The sequence below is a fragment of the Panthera pardus genome, unplaced genomic scaffold (assembly GCF_024362965.1).
Source record: "Panthera pardus isolate Hobbes unplaced genomic scaffold, ASM2436296v1 HiC_scaffold_15, whole genome shotgun sequence".
NCBI classification, from domain to species: Eukaryota; Metazoa; Chordata; class Mammalia; order Carnivora; family Felidae; genus Panthera; species Panthera pardus.
Genome location: NW_026526710.1, coordinates 16,821,221 through 16,847,592, shown reverse-complemented (window position 1 = coordinate 16,847,592; position 26,372 = coordinate 16,821,221). Strand labels below are relative to the sequence as shown.

The window sequence follows — 26,372 nt, the reverse complement described above, 5'->3', positions numbered from 1 at the left end:
CTTTTGAAAATGCTCATGTTTTTTCCTCTGATTCACAACTGAAGACCAGTTTGTGAGCTTCAGTGGGACTTTTGTTATTATTCCTTAACATTTTTGTTCGTGTGCCAAGTTCTTCCTCTCCATATTGGTTCCGAAAGACTTCCCTACTGACTGAGCTGCAGCACACTGGTCTGGCATTCTCCCAGTTCTAGGTTTTCATGAGTCAGGGAAAACGTGTGCAGTTTGAGAAGCTTGTCAGACATGCTCAACCAGCCCTGGGCTAATTTATGAAGTCGTTCCCCCTATTCTTCTTTTCCCTCTACATTCCTACAGTATGCTGCTTATACCTTTATTTAGCCCTTACTTCATCCTACCTGTGTTAGAAGTTGGTTAGAGTTCATCGTTTACACATCTGTGTTCCCCACTACCTTGAAACACTACTGTCCATTCCTGTCATGCCTTCCTATTGCTCCCATCACCACAGCAGCACTTAGCACAACCCCTTGAATTTCTGCTTTCCTTATTCTCCTCTTTTACCCCTCCACTCTTTGATCCTCTTTCGTTTCCTTTAGTCAGGAGGAAAACTTGTGGTGTCTAGATGGGGAAGATAATTGGAGGCCATAAGAAGAAAGCCCACCTTCATGTGATAGTAGACCAGGAGTGACCTTGTAGATACGTCTATTACTTGGTCACAACCCTCCACTTCCTCATGTACTCTTACTGTCGCCAGGACTTGGTCCAGTTTTAGTAAAACAAATGGAAGATAATGACATTGGGAATTTTACAACAGTTGAGTGATTTCAAAATGAAAATAGAACAGTTTCTGGAAGGGTATATAAGAAACTGTTAACAATGGTTGCCGTCTAGGAGGAATTGAGTGGTTCAGGAGTAGTAGGGAGAGTCTCACTATATACCCTTATTTTTACCTTTCAAACTTTCTACTATGTGACTGTATTAGTTATTGAAATAGAGAAACAAAACAAAATACGTGGAAGCAGGAAATTAAATAACTATATGTTAACTAAACTAATGCCATTGAAAATTCTGAAAGGATTCAACTATATTAAAAAAAATAAAAGTAGATCAGAAAGAGAGGTATGATTCTTTTTATTTTGTGTTAGAAACTGAAAATGTTTCACCATTTGCTGGAAAAGTAAAATAAAAATTAAGTTTAGGGGGCACCTGGCAGGCTCAGTCGGTAGAGCATGCAACCCTTGATCTCAGGGCCATGAGTTTGAGCCCTACAGTGGGGGCAGAGATTACTTAAAAATTAAAAAAAAAAAAATTAAGGTTAGGTGTCTGCCCCTCATATAAAACTTATCCTCCCTGTCAACATCCAGCTACTTCTCTTTTGAGGTATTCTTTTTTCTTTTTCTCTTCAAGTGAACTCAGGGCCAATTTAAAGTGGAAATCTGACTTCTGAGTGAATGTTATCTTTGCCATTCTGCCTCCACCTTGTATGAAAGAGCTTTTGTGGGTAGGGGATAGAGTCCCTAAGTGCTGTCAACTTTATTCTTTCCTTCCTGCCAATGAGATTAGGCAGTTATAAACTGAGATTTGGATATCACACCTATAGAGACCTTCCATTTCAGACAGTCTTCATACCAGAGTGGTCTTTTTCTGTACATTTGATGGGACCTATCTCTACAGTCATTTCTGTACTTTCAACACCTGCTAAAGCACTTTATAAACACTCAGATTCAAGCAAATGACCTACATAGCAAATCTATAAGAAGCAAGGTATCACATTTCCAATTCTGTATCTATTATCTCTTCATCTCTTTTTTGAAGAATCAGCAAACCCATGTCAAATTTAGTACATCTAGTAACACCATCATGTCATTGCCTGTAGGTTTCCTCCTACATGCCACAAACCAAGAAACAACTTCTTCATTTTTATAATTACTTCAAGTATGTGCTTGAGTGTGTTTATATGTGTTGTGTTTTTTTAAAAGCAAACTCTACCCCCAAAGTGGGGCTCAAATTTGTGACCCCAAGTTCAAGAGTCCCATGCCCTGCTGACTGAGCCATCCAGACATCCCTGTTTATGTGTTTTAAACGTCTACCTTTAGCTACCACAGAATTAATAGCTAATTACTCAGACATTTGGAAGTAAGAAAGTAACTGATATTCTTCTATTGAAAAGTATCTAATAAAATTTTAGAATATTTTGTAATTTATAAAGGTAAACCAAATAAACTTGAAGATTTTTTATGTTCTTTTTTAAATTTAATACACTATTAATATATCCAAAATATTATGATTATACCATGTAATATAAAAATTATGAAGGTTATGCTTATATTCTTTATTTTGTTTGTAGTCTATTTTACGTTCCTTTATTACCTTTCTAGTTTACAAACAAAAATAGTTTCATAATGAAACTTTCATCATATTGAAATAAAGGAAAGCAAAAGAGGAAATAATAAGCATGTTGATTATAAACATATCAAGTAATTAAAAAGACATATTTTAACAAAATTAATAAGGAAATTAATATGGAACTTCTTATTTTTAATATAACTTTATATAAGTCACACATGAATACATTCTCATAGATAATTCAAAAACTACTCATAAAGATATTCCATGCCTTTGACTTTGTACTTAAAGTACACACATGCACACACACACACACATACACACACACACACAGACATAAGATGTGCTGTCCAATATGGTAGCTATTAGCTACATGATTTGAATTGAGATGTGCTGTAAGTGTAAAGTATATACTGGATTGTGATGACAGTATAAAATGAAAAGAATGTAAAATATCCCAATAATTTTTCACTGATTACATATTGAAATGATAGTATTTTCAATATGTTGGATTAAGTAAAAACAATTCAAATTTAATTTCATCGGGGTGCCTGTGTGGCTCAGTTGGTTAAACGTCCAACTTCAGCTCAGGTCATGATCTCATAGTGAGTCCGAGCCCTGCTGCTAACAGCTCAGAGCCTGGAACCTGCTCTAATTCTTGTCTCCCTCTCTCTCTGCCTCTCTTTCTCTCTCTCTGCCTCTCTCTCAAAAAAAATAAATAAATAAACATTAAATAATAATAAAATAAAATTTAATTTCATCTGTTTCTTTTTACTTTTTGTTTTTTTGTTTTCTTTTTACTTTTTAAAATATATCTACTAGAAAATTTAAAGTTATGTATGTGGCTTGTAATAGTTTCTTACATTCTTTTTATTTTTTTAAGTTTATTTTTTTATAATAATCTCTATACCCAACATGGGGCTCGAACTCAAAACCCTCAGATCAAGAGTTGCATGCTCCTCTTACTGAGCCAGCCAGGTGCCCCCATTCTTTTTCTATTGGACATCACTTTATAAATGTATAGAAATATATGTGTATATATAGTGTATGTACATATACACACATATAAATGTGTATATATTTGATTTGTGGACATTTAAAAAGCATAAATGGGATAATACTGTCTTTTTCTAAAACTTGATTTTTTTCACTTCTTAGAGATTTTTCCTCTTCAGTACATTTAGATTAACCACATTCTTTTTTTTTAACTACTGCGTAGTATTCCTTCGTTGTAAAATGATCTGGTTTATTTTAATTTTCTGCCATTACTGGAACATTTACATTGTTTTTACTTTTCCTTAGGAACATTGTTTCAGGGAATGTCTCTCTGTATGGGCATATTGGAAATGTTTCTCTAGAGTAGTTTCCTAGGGTTCAGAGGATATGTCATCTGAAGTTTTCATAGATCTTTCAGATTGTCATCTTTTTTTAAAAATTCTTTTCAATGTTTATTTATTTTGAGAGACAGAGACAGAGAGAGAGAGAGAGTGCATGTGGGCGGGGGAGGGGCACAGAGAGGGAGACACAGAAACCGAAGCAGGCTCCAGTCTCTGAGCTGTTGGTACAGAGTGCAACATGGAGCTTGAACTCATGGACTGTGAGATCATGACCTGAGCTGATGTCGGATGCTTAACCGACTGAGCCATCCAGGTGCCCCTGTCATCTTTAATTTAAATCATCTTGAATTTAAGAGAAGTGCCACTTTTAAAAATTGTGGAAAAATATATATAACATGAAATTTATTTATCATTTTAACTATTTTATTTTATTTTATTTTATTTTATTTTATTTTATTTTATTTTACTTTAGAGAGTGTGCACATGAATGGGAGAGAGGGGCAGAGGGAGAAAGAGAGAGAATCTTAAGCAGACTCCATGCTCAGCATGGAGCCCGATGTGGGGCTTGATCCCACAGCCCTGGAATCATGACCTGAGCTGAAATCAAGAGTCAGATGCTCAACCAACTGAGCAACCCAGGCTCCCCTTAACTATTTTTAATGTACAGTTGTGTGGCATTAAGTTCTTTCCCATTGTTGTGCAACCATCACCACCGTCAATCTCCAGAACTGTTTTATCTTCCCCAGCTGAAGCTCTATACCTATTAAATAATAACTCTCTATATCTCTCCTTAGCCCTTGGTGACCACATTCTACTTTCTGCCTCTTTAAATTTGACTAGGTACCTCATATAAGTGAAATCATACAATAGTTATCCTTTTGTGACTGGCATATTTATTCACTTAACATCATGTCCTCAAGGTTCATCCTCATTGTCGCATGTGTCAGAATTTTCTTCGATTTTATGACATTAATATTCCATTGCATGTGTATATTACATTTTGTTTTTGTATTCATCCATTGATGGACATTTGGGTTGCTTCTACATTTTGGCTGTTGTGAATTATGCTCCTATTGACATGGGTATACAAATATCTGTTCAAGTTCCTGCTTTCAGTTCTTTTGGGTATACACCTAAAAGTGAAATTGCTGGATCATGTATTAATTCTATCTTAAATTTTATGAGAAACTGCCATACTATTTTCCATAGCAGCTATACCATTCTACATTCCCCCCACCAATGCACAAGAGTTCCAATTTCTCCATGTCATCCCTAAAAACTTTACTTTCTGTTTGGTTTTTCAAAAAATAATAGCCATCCTAATGGGTATGAAGTAATATCTCATTGTGGTTTTGATTTGCATTTCTCTAATAATTAGTGATGTTGAAAATCTTTTCATTTGCTTATTGGCTATTTGCATATCTTTTTTGGAGAAATGCTGATTCAAGTCCTTCACCTGGTTTTTAATCAGGTTGTTTGTTGTTGAATTACAGAAGTTCTTTATATATTCCGTACATTAATCTCTTATCAGATATAATGATTTACAAATACGTTCTCTTATTCCACAGGTTGTCTAGTCACTCTCTTGGTAGTATTCTTTGAGGCACAATTTAAATTTGATAAAGCCAATTTATCTATTTTTTCTTCTTTAAATTTTTTTTTTTAAAGTTTATTTATTTTTGAGAGAGAGACAGCGTGAGTTGGGGAGGAGCAGAGAGAGAGAGGGAGACACACAATCCAAAGCAGGCTCCAGGCTGTAAGCTGTCAGCTCAGAGCCCAATGCGGGGCTTGAACTCAAGGAACTGTGAGGTCATGACCTGAGCTGAAGTCAGACGCTTAACCAACTGAGCCACTCAGGCGCTGCTGTTTTTTCTTCTGTTGTCTCTGTTTTGGTGTCTAAAAAATATCTTAAGAGAATTTTGCCAAATATAATGATATGAGCTTCCCTCTATGTTTTCTTCTGTGAGTTTTGTGGTTTTAACTTTTATGTTTAGATCTTCAATCCTCTTTTTTTAGCTTTTCTTTTTTTAAAAAAATTATTTATTATTTTTTGAGTAAACTGTACCTCCACTGTGGAATTTGAACTCACAAACTCGAGACCAAGAGTCACATACTTTACTGATTGAGCCAGCCAGGTGCCCCTCTTCACTCCATTTTGAGTAATTTTTGTATGTGGTGTAAGGATCCAGCTGCATTCTTCTGCATGCAGATATTCAGTTTTCTCAACACCATTTGTTGAAAGACTTTATTTTCCCCATTGAATGCTCTTGACGCCCTTGTTGAAAATCATTTGGTCATATAGGTGAAGATTGATTTCTAGGCTCTCCATTCTATTTCTTGGCTGATATGTCTGTCTTTATGCCAGTACATGTTTTGATTGCTGCAGTTTTGTAATAAGTTTTGAAATCTGAAGTATGAGGCCTCCAACTTTGTTTTTCTTTTTCAAGATTGTTTTGGCATTTTGGGAGCCTTTGAAATTCCATATGAATTTATGAGTGGATTTTCTATTTCCACACACACACACACAAATGTCATTAGGATTTTCACAGAGATTGTACAGAATCTGTAGATGTCTTTGGGTAGTATTGACATCTTAACAGTATTAAATCTTCCAATTTAGAAACATGGGATGTCTTTCCATGGTTTTGTCATTTTGTATCTTGATTGAGAAGGCCTTTCCAGTGCTAAAGTTATAAGCAAATTTTTCTATATTTTCTTCTAATAAGTTTATGGTTTTGCTTTTTCATCAGGCTTCTTAAACTAGCTGGAATTTTTTTTTTCTGATATGAGAACATTTTCCCATTGTGTTGGCATTACTTGAATTGTCTTTCCTTTCCTGCTAATTTGAATGCCACTTTTATCATAAATTAAAGCCCCATACATACATAGGTTTGTTTTTAGACTTCTTATTCAATATCACTGATCCATATGTCTACTTCTAAGTTGTTACCATTATGTCTTAATTACTCTTTGTATTATGTTTTGCTATCTGGAAGGGCAACTCCTTTCCTCCCATAGTTCTTTTTTTAAAGATTTTTCTGTACATTTTCTCTTCTAGGTGACTATTAGAATCAGTTTACTAAGTTCCAACAGACATACTATTGGAATTTTGATGGGGATTACACTAACTTGATAAAATAATCTTGGGAAAATTGCCATTTTTACATTTTGAAGAAATGTCTTTGCATTTTGAAGAAAAATTATTTTTAGTTTCTGTATTTCCATTATCACCATGGTCCCTAGGAAACTTTCTATTTACTTGGATTATATCCAGATTGCCACTGTAAAGAGGTTTGTCTTACAGAACTTTTTGTGAAAGTTGATGAAAATGTTCTTTATCTGTGACGTCTAATATGTGAACTTGAAGTGTGGCTAATACAACTGAGGAAGTGAATTTTAAATTTTATTTAATATTGATTGATTTAAACTTAATTTAAATGGTTACATTTGACTAATGGCTACTGTAACAGTGCGGCTTTAGGATGTATGAATAACTGTGTAATTGAACAGTTATTCTCTAACAGTAGAGGTAGGTAGCAAATCCCCAAATTATGTTTTTGTAATTGTGTTTTTCTGACAGCATAAATGTTTGTAAACAATTTGTCCTTTATGTGGGTCTGGGTTTAATTTCTTTGGGAATTCTTTTGCATTAATATTACGGTTTTATACTCTCTGCAGTGCAATGCCTTACTCAATGTCTTTCACACAGTAGGTATCAATAATTCTTTTGCTACCTACCTCTACCATTAGAGATTAACAGTTAGAGATTAATCTTGAAGGAATTATTCAAAATTTAACAGAAAATAAGTCATAGAAGATTTCCATTTTCTGAAATTCAGGAAATAGTGAAGAGGGAAAAGAATGAGGTATGTTTGGAGAATGTAACTGTATTAGTTTTAGAAGGCTGTAACAAATTACCACAAATTTGGTGGCTTAAAACATTAGAAATCTATTCTTTCACTAGAGGCCAGAAGTCCAAAATCAGTGTCATTGGGCTGACATCAAAGTGTAGGCAGATCCAAATTCCCTCTGGAGACTCTAGGGGAAATTCTGTTCTTTGCCTCTTCTAGCTTCTGGTGGCTGCTGGCATTCGTTGGCTTATGGCCACATCACTCCAGTCTCTGCTTAGGTGGTCATGTTGTCTTCTTTGTCTGTGTTCAAATTTCCCTCTGCTTCTCTCTTATAAGGATACATGTGATTAGGGGGCCTGGGTGGCTCAGTCGGTAGAGTGTCCAGCTTTTGCTCAGGTCATGATTTTGTGGCTTGTGAGTTCGAGCCCCACGTCAGGCTCTGTGCTGACAGCTCAGAGCCTAGAGCCTGCTTTGGATTCTGTGGCTCCCTCTCTCTCTGTCCCTCCCCCGCTCACACCCTGTCTTGCTCTTCTTCAAAAATAAGTACACATTAAAAAAATAAAAGCATAAAAAGGATACATGTGATTATATGCAGGGTCTACCCAGGTAATCCAGGATAACCTCTCCATCTCAAAATCATTAATCATACCTGCAAAGATCCCTGCCCCCCCACATTTTGCCATATAAGGTAACATTCATGGGTTCTAGGGATTAGGACATGGAATATCTTTTGGCAGCTCATTTTTCAGCCAACTACAACAATCCAGTTTGGCTGGAGTAGAGGATGCCTGTGGCAGTAGAAATGCTAACAGCTGTCAGTCACTGAATGACTTGTGCATATGCCTTGCTATATCAGATGCTCTATCTGTGCTATTCCATTTACTCATTACAAGAATTCTGTGTAGGCATTAGATGAGAGAAGAATGTAAGGTGACTATGTTTTCCACCTTTGATGACTGGGAAATGGTGATTAATAGAAATTGAAAAGTCATGAGGAAAAATTGGTTACAAAGGAAAAATAGTGAACTCAGGTTTGGCTGTGTTTAGTTTGAGGTCCTGTTAGGTTATGACCCAAAATAGAAGGATTTGAACCCTACATAGAAATCTCCTGCAATTTCCTACTTTCATTTTCCCCTTTGGGATGAAAACATAAATTATAAGGAGCACTAAATTTGAAATCAGGAGACCTGGGTTCAAGACTTCCACTTACTGTGTGAACTGAACAAGTCATTTTGCTTCTCTGAGCTCAGTTTCCACATCTGTAAAAGAAGAATAAAAACCCCTCCCTGCACTCATACAGTTATCATAAGGAATAAATGAGATCATATTTGTGATGCTTTTAGCACAATATATGGTCTATGGTAAGCATTCAAATGTTTGTAAAAAAAGCAAAAATTTAATATGTTAAACTTACATATTTTAATTTTAAGGTGATATAGCTTAAAACCGTCCAGAACCTAAGCAACAATTAACATTAGTTTTAAATGTCTATCATTGGCTGCCTTTCTCATTGTTCAGACTTTCACCACTTAAGTGTCTTAAGCACCACCCAAAATCAATTCCTTCTCTTTGTAAGTGGATAACCTAAATTCAACTTTGTAAAAATAATTATGGCCATCAAATATGGATAATTCAACTTCCTTCCCCTATATTAAAAAATGTACACATATCTATATCTACTTTTACTTCCTTCCTTCCAGACCTCAAGTAATATCCCATCTTTTTGTTTGTTTGTTTTAAGTAGGCTCCATGCCCAGCATGTAGCCCAATGTGGGGCTTGAACTCATGACCCTGAGATCAAGACCCTGAGATCAAGATCTGAGCTGAGATCAAATGTCTGATGCTTAACCAACTGAGCTACCCAGACAACCCAAGTAATATCCCATCTTTTGTCCATAGTGAATACATCTTTCTGTATGTGCTCTTGATGCAGTTTCCTCCATCCTGAGCTCCAGATCACATCATCAATGGCCTGGTGAACATCTTCATTTGGATGTCTCACTTCCAATTTCAGAATCTTGAAAACAGAGTCAATTATTTCTCCATCCATCCTCCCCACCATGCTCCCACCACTTACCCCCTGAGCTTCCTCTATTTCCTATCTTGGTCAATGCCATTACCAGAAACTTACGTAATTTTTGTCATTTTTTACTCCTTTATTTGCCTTCCCTGTGTTTGTTTCAGTGAATGATTAAGTCATATTAAGGTTTGGGTTCAGGCATTTGTTCTCTCTCCTCAGCCCTCTGCCTTATTAGTCCTCTCCTCTCTAACTTCCTTGTTGCTCTTGTTTTTGCCCAGGTCGGTTCTCTTCTGAAGTAGCCTCATTGCTCCTTGTCTTATTCCTCTCCAGTCTACCATTCACACTACTGCCACAGGAATCTTTCTAAAACAAATCTGCTTTTAGAAACTTTTGATGGCAGTCCATTACAGTACAAAGTCCAAACTTCAGAGAAGGATGTTGTCTGACCCAGCCCACCACACTATCCCCTTTATATTAGTTGCACTGAACTATCCCAGTTCTCCAAAATATTCTGCTTTATATACCTGGACTTGGGCTCCTTTTGTCTAGAAGAGTCTCCCTGCAAACTCAATTTCTAATGCCATTTGCCTGGTGAATTTCTCTTCATCTTGCACTATTTAGTGCAAGCTCTGCATCCTTTTTGAAGCCTTGCCAAGCTTCCTCAGGAAGAGCTAATAAGATCTTTTTGGAACATCTGCTGTACCCTATACATGACTATCATTTCATCTGTAGCCAGTTTGTTTCCCCCTACCAGACCTACACACATGTACTATGTCTTGAGCAGCTTTGTACTGTTAGTGCTTAGCACATTATATCTGGCACAGAGAAGGTACCCCAAAATGTTTATTGAATAACTGAATTAATCCTAGAGCTCTTAAAGCCATATGATGCTTTAGAAAATATGGAGAAAGGGAGAACTGATATAATAACTTTTGGATATTAATGGAAATATGTGGTTATGACTCTACGGATAATACATATTTGCCTCCTAAATAAAGACATCTGTGGCCCAGAACCCTGGTCATATATTTCAGGAAATCAAGAAAGTAAATGAATTCACAAATTCTAGTAAAACATGAGACACTTCCCAACATATAAGAGAGCTCACAGCTCTGCTGGAGTTGGAGGTATATGTTCTCTTTAAGCATTCAGTTTCTTACTGCTCATTCATCAATGTTAACTTGACCTACATTTGAGCTAATAGCATTTATTTTATACTTGTTGTTGATTTACCTTTAATTGTGAAAAAAAAAGGATAAATGTTAAGAGAGAGGAACCAAAACTAACATCACTGCTATAACTTACTTATAGAGGCACACACCATCTCTGAACCATAAAATTTCTTGATCTGGGAACTTCCAAATCCAAAGATTCCATGCTTAACACTTGATTATAAATCTATACTGGTAAGGACTGGTTTTCTAAAGAGAAAACATTTTGTGAGATCTGACCTGACAAATAATTTTGAAGTAAGCAAAATTCACTGCACTCTCATCTCACCCCAGGCACATAAAGTACTCATGATATTTCCTGGTTTCCTGGGGCTGCCCCCTCCCCCCTTGGCTCCCCACGCAGATCCAGCTCCTAATGCAAAGTAAGTACTGTACCCTGAACTGCTCTTTCTATATTGAAACTTATGTCTGCTTTCCAAGGCCTGTGAGGCCCTGCTTTCAGCAGGCTGCCACTTGGAGACCATTTGATGAGTTAATTTACACTAACATCATATTGAGTAATAATCCCAGGAGTATTTATATTTTTAACAGGAGTGTATTGGATACATAGCATTTAACCCTAAGAGCCAATAAAGGGACATTTCTCACTTTCCCATATACCTTCCATGTGTTTTCATGATTCAATGTCTTTAAATGTACTGAACCTTCTGCCTAGAATGACTTTCTTACCTCACCTCCTCACTGTCTCCAGTCTGGTGAACTCCTACTCATTATTTAAGACTCCACTCAATGTCCCTCTTTTGCTAAGAAGACTTTTCTAAATTTCCCAGGGTGAGTTGGTTACTCCCTCTTGACTTTTATAAAATTTTGTGTATTTGCCGTCTCAATTTTTTTTTTACTTTTTATATACTCTTCAACTGACTTCAAGGTGACTTCTGTCCCCACAAATCCGATGCACCTAGTAATTTCCATGTGGCTAAATTAATTATATATATTTCTGTCTTCATCTTTCTTGACCTCCCAGCAACTGACACTACTTACCACCACCATTGTCTCTTTTATTTTCTCCAGTCTTTCTTAGAACTCTCTTCCCTTGGCTTTCTTTACTTGACAGCCTGCTAGTCTTCTTTTATCTCTCTCTTTCTCAATCTCCTTTCTTGGCTTATCTTCCACCTAATCTCTAAATGTTGGAGTTCCTTAAGGCTATGTCCTGGCCCCTTTCCCTTCTCACGCTCAGATCTCTCAATAAACAAACTCTTCCACACCCATGTCATTAATTAGCCTCCATGTGCTGATGACTCTCAAGTTTTCATCCTTATCCTAGACCTCTCTCCTGAGCTCCAGACTTCCATATACCACTGCCTATTCAATGTGTCGACTTGGGGGTTTCACATGTTCTCCAAACTCAGCAAGTTCAAAACTGCCATTGTTCTCTACCTGAAAAAACAGTACCTTCATCCATAAAGTTAGTTAAACCAGAAACTGGGAGTCACTATTGACCTACCTACCTGTTCCTTACTGTCATATCCACTTGGGCATCCTTCTGACTCTATCTTCTAAATATTTCTCTCACTGTTGACTTCTCTTCATCTGGACTGTCACCCAAGTTATCCCCTTACTACTACCACAGTATGATTCATCACCCTGCATCCACTTGATGCCTCAAGTACCTTTCTACACTGCAGGCAGAGTACACTTTGAAGATTCATTCACTTATTTATTCATCGAGAGATATATATTGAGCCCCTACTATGTACAAGTTGTGACCAAGACAGACAGGCATGTCCCTGATCTCCTGGAACTCTATTGAGAGCATATGATTAGGGGACCTAACTTAATTGGAATTAAGGTAGGGAATGTTTCTTTGAGGAAATAATTTTTCATCTGAGATCTAAAGAATGAATATGAACTAACTAGACAAAGAAGTAGAGGGGAAAGAACATTTTAGGCAGGAAGAACATCATATGCAAAGGTCTAGAATCAGGAAGAAGTACGCTTTGAGAAAACTGAGGGCAGAGAGTGAGAGGTCAAGTGGGGAGGTGAGGTTGGTACTGCTGGGCAGAGCCAGGTCCTGGGGGGTAGTGATTATAACTGAGAGATATTCGGGGGTGCCCCCTCAAATGGCCTGCCACAGTGGATGAGTGTGTGAGTTGCAGGTGTGAGCATTCTGAGGAGAGAGGGGATAGCTTTCATCAGGGTCTTATAGCCAGCCTGTGACCCCTCTCCCTCCCTAGAAATGTAAAGAATCACTGGTGGTGTGTGGAAAAAAGCCAAGATATTAACTTTGGTCTATTTCCTAAAAACAGTGAGATGTCCTTGGAAAATAGGAAGCCAAAAAGTAACACAGCTAGATTGTAAAATCCATAGGGCAGGGATTTTTATCTCTTTTGTTCACTGATGTGTCCCAAGCACCTAGAACAGTACCATGCACAGAGCTGGAACTCAATAAATAATTGCTGAATTAATTAATGGATGTCTATTGTGGCTACTGAATGGATTTTTATTATATTGTATTGCATTATATTATAATCGTGCACTTAATGCCTCTTTCTTATAAGACCTGATCCTTGAAAACGTCTGTGTCTTCATCTTTTTATTGCTAGAGATTTTGTCCTAGTGCCCAGCATAGGGCTTGTCTTACATTCATCTTAAAAATGCATTCATTCTTTCAGCCAGTAATTTAAGAGCACCTACCAGATATCAGGAACTGGTAATACAAAGATAACTAAGATACTGTCACTAACCTCAAGGAGTTTATCCTCTGGATGAGCATACTGATACATAGGCCTGATAATACTATGTAGTAAATGCCACAAAAGGGGTAAGAACAGAATGCAACCATAGAGATATCTCAGAAGGCCAGTAGGCAGAAGAAACTCCAGGGATGACCCTGGGCCTGATGATGAAGGGAGAAGCAGGGCATGGGAGTGGGCATTAAAGGCAAAATCCAGAGCGAAGTGAGTAGGGCCCTTTTGGGGAACTGCAAGTAGCTCTCAGTAAGTCTGGACAAGATGAAGCTGCGGAGGTAGGCAAGGGCCACACAGAGTCTGGACTTTATCCTGAGGACAATGAGAAGTCATTAGTGGATGGATGAGAGCGACTGACATGGTCAGATTTCATATAAGACAAATTAGGCTCCAGAGTGGAGAATGGATTGGAGAAGCAGTAGTAGTGGGAGTTCAAGACTTAGTACTTGGGAAAGATGATGTTGGCCTGGGCTAAAGTAGAGGCACTGGCAGTAGAGAAAAATGGATGGATTTGAGAGCTGTTAAGGAGGTAGGATCAATAGGAATTAGTGGTTAGTTAGATGGTAGTGTGAGAATGATGGAGTATTCATGGATGAGTCTTGGGTTTTCAATGGGACACCCCTAGGGGAATCACAGAGAGTGGGAACAAAGATTTGGAGTTGGCTTTGAGAGGCAGATGATGAATTCCAATTTGGACACATTGCATTTGAGTTTTCTTTGGAACATCCATGTGGAGACTATTAAGTAGGCAGTTGATTACACACACGGATCTGGAGTTCAAAAGGAAGATCTAGGCTGAATATATAAATGTGGAGGTCTTTGCTTATAATTGGTGACTGATTCCCAGGAGACATATGCAGAATGTGAAGAATAAGGAGAAAAGATGGCCAAATACAGAACTCTGGGAGAACATTCAAGTAACAAACATTTGTTTTTCAGTAAATGAATAAAGGAATAAATGATAAATTGAATCATTTAGAAGAAAGGACCCTTTCCAGTGCTGTCCAAATACTGTCACCAAGTCAGCTAGCTATCCTATCTGTGCTTAAGGCAAAACCTGTTCTCTGGCTTCTCAAATGGAGAACATGTTACCAAGCCAAAAATGGAAAGTAGGGAAATATCCTATAGCACAAAGCATATCTTCAGGGCTTTTTTCAGACATATATGTAGATACTCTACTCCTGAGGCCCTATTGGTAAGTGTATCATAGTAGCCTCTTGTTAGTCTGTATAAAAGAAACACTTTAAAAGCTAACTGTTTAGGGGCGCCTGGGTGGCTCAGTCGGTTAAGCGTCCGACTTCGACTCAGGTCACGATCTCGTGGTCTGTGAGTTCGAGCCCTGGGCTCTGGGCTGATGGCTTGGAGCCTGGAGCCTGCCTCCGATTCTGTGTCTCCCTCTCTCTCTGCCCCTCCCCCGTTCATGCTCTGTCTCTCTCTGTCTCAAAAATAAATAAACGTTAAAAAAATTTTTAAAGCTAACTGTTTAAATATAATATGATGTGCATTAGACATCATTTGATGATCATCCATTGTTGCTCAGATCACCCAGATAATCTGTCTGGGCTGCCTGATCACTGGCTCTTTGCTTGCCTGGTTGGCTTTGGCATCATATATGCAAACTCAGCCAGTTGAAATACACTCAGAAAAATGTATGAATAAATTGTTGGTTTATATACAGTTCATATAGATTATTCATCTATGTTAGAAAGTGTCCCCTGACTGATCACATACTTGCTTTTGAATGCACTAGTTTTCCATAAACCCATTGAGAGTTCCCAGGCCTCACTGGTTGCCTTGAAATTGTATACATTATTAAAGATGTTTTGATTAACTCACTGCAATAAACATACAGTTCTGAAACTTGTAATAAAACTGGTTTACTTTTGAGTAAAGAAGAAAAAGAAAACAATACTATTAAACCATCAGGCCAACTTGTCATTTGAGGATTTGTATATCCATCTTCCTTTCTTCTCAGTATACCCAGACTTGATAGAAGTGAGGAAATTTTCATTGGAATGGAAAGCATACCCAAGCAACATTTCTAGAAAAGCTGAATTTTACTGAGTGCTTTTTTTTTTTTTTTTTTTTTTTTTTTTTTACAGCCACACTGTAACAAATTCATCTCCTGGATAAAGAAATTGGTTGTTGTGCTTTATGTTGCTATTTCTTTCCCTTTAGTGCAGACCATTTCATGCTTTTACATATCTAAACAAACCAGTTATTTGATGAGCTGCTCATTTTATTTTTTCAGAATTTTACAATCGATGTCTTAGTTTAAGCCAAAGAGAATTTGTGGTTTCTGAGATCAGAAATTCAAATGCTTTCTAAAACTAAAGAAAAACAGTGATTAAAGTAGCCATTTGTAGACCCAATCTTTGGTTCTAAATGGTACCTAAGTGCTTTCTTGACACTCCTACTATTTTATAGTAGTAACATATCAATAATAACAAAAACTTACATCTATAACAGAAAACAGGATGGTGTTAGAAACCTCTATTAGATATTCTGACAAATCTTGCTTAAAAATATGTTTTATTCCATTTTCCTACCAAAGAAAGAAGAGAGGATATTGAAAAACCTTTCCTCCCATCTAGTGGCTGGAAAATATAAAAACTCTGTGTTTCTTGGAATTACAGGCATTAGGGATTGTTTGCAAGATTATAACACATCCAGTTGTTCTCTCAGTTAAGCAAAAATAAGCTTTAAAATCTTTACTAAATCCGAGCCCAATGGGAAAATATATATCCATGATGATTCACTAATTAACTTCCCTCTAATCAATAATATACACTTCTCTTCCAGCAGAAAGAAGGGTCATGTCCTCCCCAATTGATTAATCTGAACATATGATAGGAAAGATAAGGCTGTATGTTGCTGCTAACTGAAATTGGGACTTCAATTATATTTGCTTCTAAAGTAATCAGTGCCCTAGATCTCTCCTGACCCTTAATTGCTCCTTGTTGGCCCCACACCTTGACAACTCTTCCCTTAAGAGTTGGATGTGCTGAATTCACTGAAGGGAGCCAAGAAACTGTCCCTGAAACTGGCTGCCTCCAGGGGACCTCAGCTCCTGAAACTTGGAATACCAGACTCTGATACTGGCAGCAGGGCCTCTGTGCAGGGCCAAACCAGTCCACAGGAAAGCAGGTTTGGATCCGTTATGCAGCTAGAGGGATTAATGCTTGGTCTACCTGTCTTGTATATGCCTTGTGCAGACGTCAAAATCTCTGCTGAATTGTGCCTCTCTGGTGATTCTCACAGATTCAAAGAATGAATTTTGTGTACAGTCAGCAAAGTTCTCAGAGCTCCAGGAAGAAGAGGAAGGTCAGCGAACCAGTGAAAGTCTTCATCCCTGACAGAAAATGAAAGTTAGATACCTTCACTGCATTTATTCTAAAATAATTTTATTTTACAACAAACATGCATGAAGTGTCTTAATAGGAAAGTAAGTTCCTGTCACCAAAATCTTTTACTAAATTTGTTGCTCAACTTTTTTAATCAATTTACTAAGTGCTAACTTACTGAGTAGAGCATGGGTTCACTTTGCCACAAGAAAACAAAGTTACTGGGGCTGCCTTGGGATAGCATTACTTTAAGGCTGAGTTAGAGACAAGACAGCCTTTATATTTGTAAAAGAACCACAGCAGCTATTTTGAAAAGACATAAGCTGTTGTTCTCAAAGGAAGGAGGGTTTTCTTTGCATAACTAAACTCCCCAGGTATTTAGACTACTGTGAAATGTTGTAACTTGTTGTAACCTGTGTACTGGAACCCTCTATAGCTTTATTAGAATTCCCACAGACTTGCATGGATGTATGTGGTGGTGCTTATGCAGGTGTGATTTTTATGTTAACTTCAATCACGAGATTGATCAGCCAAGTGTTGGACCAAAGTGTACTCTCCCTGTAAAGTTCCTCAAATCTGGCCCGATGCCCTGCTCTGTTGGCCAACCTGAGACAGGCAATAGGTTGCAATGCAGAAGACTGGCTCCCTTCTTAAGGCCCACGTTGAATGCTTCCCAACAAATACTTCAGTTTATCAGTCTATAACCTGCAGACTGTTCATTCCCTCATTCTGAGGGAATTTTGACAGACTTAATGATTAGTATTAGATGAATAATAAGTGACTGAAAGTGTTTTTATTATTTAGTAACATGCAATTTAATAACTTAATTTAAATGGATAGGACTTCAATAAGCTAAATGTTGAATATGTGTGCTTTCCAGTTAAATAAAACCAAAATGCACAGTGTTTTTTTTACTTCTCTGTTTTTCTTAGTTTGATGTTTCTTCAAATGTAGTAAGGACATCTGCACCTGGAGCGCTTGTTAAAATACGGAATTACCAGGCCTGTTTCATTTCTACTAAATCAAAATCTTGGAGGGTGGGGCCCTGCAGAGAACTCCCAGGATTCTATTGCACACGTAAGAACCCTGGACCTCTGACCCAGACTAAGAGGAGAATCTCTGGGGCCAGACATGTACTTTAGCCAGCAGAAGGCTGCGGGTTATCATAACAGAGAGGAAAATCTGAGAAAGCCTGTCTGTCCAGCACTACCCTTTGCCAGACTCTCATCCAAGGCCTGCCAGGGAGGAGCATTTTCCCCTCTCCCAGCATGATAAGTATACTCACTAGGCTTACTCTGCCACTGCAGGGAGGAGGGAAAGGTATTGGGTTTATTATATCCTTCATAGGATTGTAGCCTGAGTCACCACAATTTCTTTTAAGAGAATCATATAAAGAGATTAGCTGTCTAGTAGAGGGATTAAGTTTATTTTGTGTCCCTCCAGAGGGTAGATATAAGACCAAATTGGTGAAAACTATGGGAGGTCAATCTTGCTCAGTTTAAGGAGGAACTTTTAACTTTACAGGTTGCCAAAATTTTGAAATGGGCTGCCTTCTGAGGTAGTGAGCATACCTCCATTGTAAGTGAACGCAAGGGAGCTTTACAATGACCCTAGGAGTCCTTGACTCAAAACAAATTAGTTATATGGAGTATTTAGTCAATCTGGATTTCAGGAGAAACCATTTTGTCTAAAAGGGGAATTTGGCTCTCGATCTGTATTTACGATTTTCATTATTTGGCCTAAGATCAAAGTCTAGAATCTGAATCTGTCTAGAAAATTTCTATAGTGATTTTATTGTCTCTGTTAACAACCCTCCTTCCCCAAAGGAATGGTCTTTTATTGAGGCCACTAGGTGGAATGTGTATGCCCAATGTGTGTGTGTATATGTGCATGTGCACATGTGTGTTTGGCAGCAGAGAGAAGCTTCCGGGCCTATGCCCTTGGCTGAGCACAGGCACACAGGGAAGGAGATCTATTATAAGAGGATCTGAGGTATGACTGGCTGGCTCAGTCGGAAGAGCATGCAACTCTTGATCTCAGCGTTTTGAGTACGAGCCTCATGCTGGGTATAGAGGTTACTTAAAAATAAAATCTTAAAAAAAAAAAAAAAAGGATCCTAGAACCATGAAAATGTGAACTAGCTGATTATACACACCAGACTTCATATGTGCAACCAGCTGTCAAGATTGGAGGGTTTCAATTCTATTTACTGAATGATTTATTGGTAGGGGGAAAAAAAATCTTCTTTTCTCTAGTCTATTCATTTCTGGCCTTAATAGTAATGGAATGGGTGAACAAGTTCATCAAGGAGCTAGAACTTCAGTGAAAAGAATGAAAACTTAGACCCCAAGCTGGAGAGTCTGAGGTGTACACTCTAGCCATTCCCTCCCCCTGCCTGTGTTTGGTTCATCAGTGCACTTACAAAGACTAGATGACGACAGCTTGGAAACTGGGACATTGTTAAATTAAAAATGATGCAGGGGAAATTTGACATCGGCCGTTTGGGGTTTTTCTGTCTTTACAGAAAATTGGTTTAGCTGGAAAGTGATGGGGTTAGACCCATGATTGCCGCTAGCCTTTGAAGCCAAGCACCGAAACCACACCTTCATTTCCCCTCTTGCAGGTCCCTCTGGTGTCTGGTTCTTTCATTCTCCAGCTCACTTCTGCCAGGAAGAGGCTGGAAATGTTCATCAGTGTCAAAGTTGCATTCACACAAGTTCAAAGTTGTGTATGGTTTTAAAATGACACTATTAGAGCCAATTTCAATGTATCTTAGCATTTGTTAATTTGTGGTTGCAAATCCAATCGTATTGGATCTTTGGAGATTTCCACAGATTCTTAAAGTCCAAATAATTCTCAGTTATAATCATCATCATTCAGAAGGAATATCCAGATGATAAAATGAGGTTTAACAAACTGCTTGTAAGAGTTAAGGCAAGGTTCTCCACACTGAATGAACCTAGATTCTATACAAATGAGAAAATGCCTTTGTTTATCCCAAATGTATCCTCTTTAGAAAGAATTGGTTTGTATTTTTTTAAAGGCAATATTTTAACTGTGATTGTATGTTGTGTAATGAGGCCCTGGCTGAGACTTGCTATGCAGTTTTCAGTTTCTGCAGAGGATGAGGGCACCCTTTAGGGCCTTAATTAACGGACTCTTTGGTTATGCAATGGTAAAGCCAAGATCCTATCCAGAAACAGAGAGGCTTGAGATACTAATCTGTTCGTGTAACTTCCCCTTGGGTGCACTACAATTTTGCAAATAAGGTTTTACCTTGTGGAAGTGTCACAGTTGTTGAGTCTGACTTTTGTAGGAGGTGGTGGGCTCACAAAGTCTATTGGCTGACTGTGTGGGAGGTGGTGGGTAAACCTATAGTGATTTTAGGTTGATCCCTGCAACCTGGCTGGAAACTGCATGTGAGACTTGCTCCATAGGGCATCCTCGGGAAAGCCTCATTAAACATTTCAGTCTGGTCTTAATTGTGTCATGAGGTTCAGCAGTACAGGGGTTTCATCATGACAGAAGTGGAGAGGCAGGCTCACTGAGATAGTCAAAAACATCCAAGACAGACCGATGGAGCATGGAACACTCCTCGAGGACTCAAATACTTAGGACAGAAACCTGGTGTAAGAGTGGACTTTTGGGGGTCATTATTTGGATATTGCGGAACTCCTTAAGACTGTGGAAGTCTCAGGCATCTGAGTTCCATTTGGATAATTACTAATCAGCTTTGGGGTAAGCTGGCAAAGTTAGGTTTTCATCATCCTTTCATCAAAGTAGTTAAGGAAAAGTTTAGGCTGCTGACTTCAAAACTGGACTGCCTTTTTCTAAACAAGTTATTTCCCCTTCCAGCCCTCATATTACTCAATCTGTAACATGTGGATAATAATGGCACCTACCTGGTGACCCTGTTGTGAGGATTAAAGCAAGGTGATGAAAGCTAACTGCCCTAAGCATGCATAAAGCCAGTGCTCAACAGGTGTTCATCAGTTTTGCTGTTTTTTAACTCTTGGCATGTCTCCTTCCTTAGTCTTGGGAGCCCACGATCACTGTGATGCTTTTTGCCCACCTGGAGATCCTGTATCAACACCCACTCCAAACCCGTGCTAGCAGTCGAACCATGCTCCCAGTTGCCTCTCTTCTCAACACCCTCCCTGCTCCTTTCCCCAGATGGAGACTCCTTTTCTCTCAAGACAGTTCAGTGGCAGGGAGGCATCAGATTAGGTTTAATATGCTACTGTCCCACGTTTGCATTTTCAAACAGAAGCTTGTTAATAAGAAAAATGAATCTCACCTAGGGAATGTGATCTGAGAACAGATTGAATAAACAGGGAAGAATAAAATCTAAGGAGAACTTTGTAGCTGTCTTCAAATATATATGCGGATGTCATGACATGCAGGGAACCACAGACAAAATCTGTATTGTTCCAAAGAGCAGACCACAGACCCAGTGGGAAGCAGTTGCAGGGAGGCAGATTTGGGCCCAGTATATTGAAGAATTTCTACCCCATGCTCTAGCAAAATGCCTGGTACAAAAGGCAATCAACATTTTACAGTTTTTATTAACAACTAGAGCTGTCAGCTGGTGACTGCTTCTGGACGTAATGAGTTCCTCATCATGAGAGGTGTTCAAGCTAAGTTGTCCAGGATGTTGTTCCTTTGGATAAAAATTGAATCCAATGCATACTGAGGCCTCTGCTAGCTGTAAAATTCTATGACACTTTTATTAATGATAGAATTTCAACAGATATTTTGGGGCAAAGGGAGATTTTATAAATCCATTTCCCAAAAAGCAGCAAAGAGGTTAAAACTAGGGGGTTCTGGAATTAGGCATCACCTGGGTTCAAACCCTGGTCATCCTACTTACTAGTTGTGTGACTCTGGTCAGGTCATTTGTTCTCTCTGTACTTCAATTTACTCATCTGTGAAATGGGAGCAATAATAGTGTCTTCCTTACAAAGTTATTATGAGACCTAAGTGAGTTAATACAGGTTAAGTACTCAGAAGAATGTTTGGCACACAGAAAATTAATGCTCAGTACATGTTAGTTATGAGGTATTATCTGATATCCTTGCTACTCTATACCTTTTTGTGTCTTTTCAGTATATGGAAGGAGATCCTTTGTAGCATAATTGACCCTGACCTTGTTTTTTCCCAAATCATATGCCAGCCATGACCACTGTAATTAACCAGTGCACATTCTATCTCCTATAAGCAAGCTTTAAAACTAACCAAGCAGACAGGGCTTGTGACGCACTGTTTATGAAGGATCCTGCTGATGAAACACAATCATGGCTATGGACACGTTAACTCTGCTATATGCCTGGTAAGTGGTAGGTGCCCAGTAAATATTTGTTGAATGAATAGATGAACTTGGCAGGGTTCTTATTATTTCCTACATTTTATTTATTTATTTCTGATTAGGTAATACATCCACATGATGTAAAATTCAAAAGGAACAAAAGACTATATAATGAAAAACATCTCTTCCACCCTGTCCCCAGCCACCCAGTTCCCTTCCTCTTAGGGTAACTAATGTAACCACTTTCTCGTATATCCTTCCAGACCTATTTTAGGCACAAATAAGTAAACATACTAGCATATGCACATTCATTTCTTTCCCTCTTTATTAAACAAATGGCAATATACACTGTTCTAGGCCTGTTTACTGAAGGGGTCCCAGAGGGGGTGAGCATGGGCACATTAAGGAGGAATTAGAGAAGAGCTCAGAGACAGAAAATCAACCAGGAGACTTTTGCATTAACCCAGAAGCAAAGTGATTAGGGCCTGGACTAGTACATTAAGGAGGGTTTGTCAGGGAAAGAAGTATTTGAGTGGGGGTTTTTTTTTTTTTTAAACCTTACCCCAGGGTAACCACCACCACAATCAAGATCGAGAGCATTTTTTGTCCCTTCTAGACATTCTCTCATGTCCCTTTGTAGCCAGTGCCCCTCCCAGGGCCCACACACCCACTCCTCTGCTTTGTCAGAGTTTTTCAGCTTCTGTGTTTCAGGCCTACATGGCAGGCGGTGTGGTGAGACCTCCACTCAGCAGAGCTAATCACCATATTAGTCAACATCAGTGGCGCTAACACTGGGCCAGGCACTCTACTTAAGCACCTACATGTGCCCATCCATTTAATCCTCCCCAAATCAAATGTGGTAGGTGCTGCTGTTATCTCCATTTCAGAGGAGATATCTAAGATACAGAGAAGTTAAACCACTTGCCCCAGGTCGCACAGCTAGCAGAAGCAGGATTTTGAACCCAAAGTCATCTTGCTTCCAGAGACCATATGTGAAAATAATCAAGAAAATACTCAAACTCCAACAGAAGGACTTCATTACTATTTAACAAGATCAAAGGAGGGAAAAAAAATCCTTAGTAGGTTAATATAAAATGGATTTGTCAGGGCACCTGGGTGGCTCAGCCCATTAAGTGTCAGACTTCAGCTCAGGTCATGATCTTGGGGTTCGTGAGTTGGAATCTCGCATCAGGCTCTGTGCTGACACCTCAGAGCCTACAGCTTGCTTCAGTTTCTGTGTCTCCCTCTCTCTCTGCTCCTCCCCTGCTTGCATTCTCTCTCTCTCAAAAATAAGTTATTATTATTATGTATAATTAATAAACATTAAAAAATAATAACATAAAAAATAATAAAATAAAACGGATTTGTCTAGCAGCCTTCAAGTATGCTTTAAATAGCTAGTAGCCTTTCTTGATAGGCATAGTCTGTCAGTGAGCAGAGTTTCATTCCCCTGCCTTCAGTGTGCACACCAGCCATGCTGCTTTCTTCTAAGAAATTATAACCTTTAGAACTACCTCTTTATGTTAAAGAACTGGTGTGGTCAGGGCATTACTGAGAATGACAACTATCTCTGCCTATCTGTGGGTCCCAGAATATGCATGTCATTCTGAAACCACAAGGAATTGTGGTGAAGTCCCCTGGCCACATCTCTCAACAAAGATTTATCTGTTTCACTGTTGCCTCCAAAGAGCTTTTCTTCTGGACTAAGATGTTAATTCCTAGTGATGTCTACTAATGGGCCTTCCCTAAGGAGGAGCCTATTAAAGGAATTAATTATACTGCAGGTTCAGAAACTTGCCAGCATAATGAAATGGCTCCCCAGCTGTAATAGTGTGAGAAAGAAGCCACTGAACTAAATCGTAATGCAGACAGGTTCCTATAAAGTGAGAGGCAAGTTTGCTAAGATAACTATAGACCCTAGGAGAAACAGGATAGTGGAAATCTTAATAATGAAGCCAATTTCCACTCACTGATTGGGTTTTATTAAATATAGATCATATTTTTCCAAACATTTCCAAATGTTTATTACCACTTCGATCTCTTATTTGAGACCTATGTTTACCACTTATTAACATTGCCAATTAACCTTACAATGCAACGTTAATGTGTTTATTTTAATAAGAAAATACTTATCAGGGTGCTGGTTGGCTCAATCAGTTGAGCGTCGGACTTTGGCTCAGGGCATGATCTCACGGTTTGTGAGTTCGAGCCCCCGTTGGGCTCTGCGCTGACAGGTCAGAGTCTGGAGCCTGCTTTGGATTCTGTGTCTTCCTCTCTTTCTCTGCCCCTCCCCCACTTGCTTTCTGTGTCTCTCTCTCAAAAATAAATATAAAAAATAATAATAATAAGAAGAAGAAAATAATTATCTCCAGTCAACACAGAATAAAAGAGAATGGGCTTAGGATGCAGTCAGTGTGATTTGAATCTGAGAGAAGGTGGTAGAATTATCTTTTCTGGAAGTCTAGGTTGGTTTCAGTGCAGTATGCCTAAAGTTTGGGGAGTAGCTCAGATGACTTTCTGGTCTTTTATTCCTCTGTGTGGTCCATCTTGCACTGTCCAAATCTCCAGAAATAACAACTGCAGAAGAAAAAGATAGTGGCAGATTAATCATAGTGCTAGGAATTGTGCTTGTTACTGGTAAACCACCAATTCATTGGTTTCTAGGTCGATTGGGGTGGGGGTGGTGGTGCAGGGTAGGATAATGTGGGGAATTTACTAGAGATTTGTTAGTCAAATTCTGAATTTTAGTCTTTATCTTGGTTCTCCCTTTATTTCTGGACAAGAAATTTATCTTCCCATTTCTTCTGTTTCATTAGCTGCAAAACATGGATGGTGACCCACCTAGGGTTTTTAACAACCATAAGGCAGAACCAGTGGGTGGGGACAGTCTACTCTAAATCTGGTGTGGTGCCTGGAATCCCTCTGCTTGGACTCTGGGTTAGTTGGGAGGATGGATGGAGAGTTCCCTTGGAGGGCAAGCCCGTTCATCAATGGTTCTAGACAGAGCCTAAATCCCAGGAGCCAAGGGAGACCAGAACAGTTCTCTGGCCCCTCCTCCCGACATGGAGATTATTGTGGAGCAAAAGCGAGATTCATCTGAACCTAGTCTATGGTTAACTGAAACATGGGCTTTTGTCAGAATGAACTCAGCTTAAGGATGGGGCAAGTTTTTTTTGTTTTTAATTAATGAAACTCATTTATGATTGCAGAATGCATAGAACAGCCGTTTGCATGCTATGAACTCTTTAAGATGGTATGGTGATGACACACTGTATAAACTAACTTTGAAAAGTTAGAGGTTGCAAGATGATAAGACACCTTTCACTACCTTGCTATTGCTTGGGTTTTAAGTGTTTCTTAGAATGGACAAGCTACATAAAATCTAACCTAGTTCTAGCTAAAGGGCTAACAGTTCTGATGGAAACTGTTAAACCAATTCTGTAACCAAAATGATAAACAGCTTAAAACTGCCAGGTATCAGTATTATTGTAATATTCCCTTTATCAAAAACCTATAACTGAAATTTATAGGTAAGAATTTACAGTAAGCAGCAGGTACTTGGAAACTTGTCAGTTAAGGTTTCCCATTATAGAAGAACTTCTGCTGTAAGCCTTTTTAAGCCTCCAAAGTCAGAAAATTAAAAAAAAAAAAAAACTTTCACAATTAGTTTCTAAGGAAATTATATAAATGTCATGATACTAAGAGAAAAGCTTTAGATTGTCATTTCCAATAGGACATAGCCTCCTAAAGAAAAAAAAAACACCTTTTTTTTCTGGTGTTGGGAGGGAAATATATAAATAACAATCAAAATCTATATTCTTGATATGTTTCTAAAGAAAATAGTTAACTAAATTACTCTAAAGTGACTTCATTTCCCGCTACTCCCCAACCTCCTCAAAATTGAGAATACAACAAATATTTGCATAGGTTTATTATTCACATTTAATCATGAATAATTCACTTTGTACAGACAGCTGGGTAAACAAGAGATTTGGAGTTTCCTTTTTCTAGACTGTTTTTCCCTTGGCTGAAAGGAAACAGCATCAGTGTGGTTTTATAGGATTTTCAGTACCATCTTGTCCTCCTGCCCCAGGCAGGAGGCACCGTCCGTTTTGTGCTTCTTTCTTTCCAGTTTCTTTCTTTCTGTCTGTTCCTGGGTTACACCTCACCAACACATGTTTTTTTATCACAAAAAAAAAAAAAAATGAGCTCTATCATTCAGTTCTTTGGTCTGTAAGACATGTATAAGTTTATGGATTTGCTTTTGTGTAGATACTCTCCTGTTGCTGGGAAAA

At 38.4% G+C, this 26,372-nt stretch overlaps 1 protein-coding gene across 5 annotated transcripts in view; it reads left to right on the top strand.

Annotated features, from left to right (window-relative positions):
• Positions 1-17,826, top strand: part of HORMAD2 (HORMA domain containing 2) — a 90,647-nt gene extending 72,821 nt beyond the window's left edge. For 4 of the 5 annotated variants that reach the window (XM_019426640.2, XM_019426642.2, XM_019426641.2 and 1 more), the window contains one exon: positions 16,690-17,676. In XM_019426640.2, the coding sequence (XP_019282185.1) occupies positions 16,690-16,794 (105 nt within the window). In that variant the 3' untranslated portion in view covers positions 16,795-17,676. Of the gene's footprint in view, positions 1-16,689; positions 17,677-17,704 lie in introns of those variants that run through there. The other variant, XR_002074467.2, reaches the window with a different exon arrangement.
• The last annotated feature ends 8,546 nt before the right edge of the window (positions 17,827-26,372 follow it).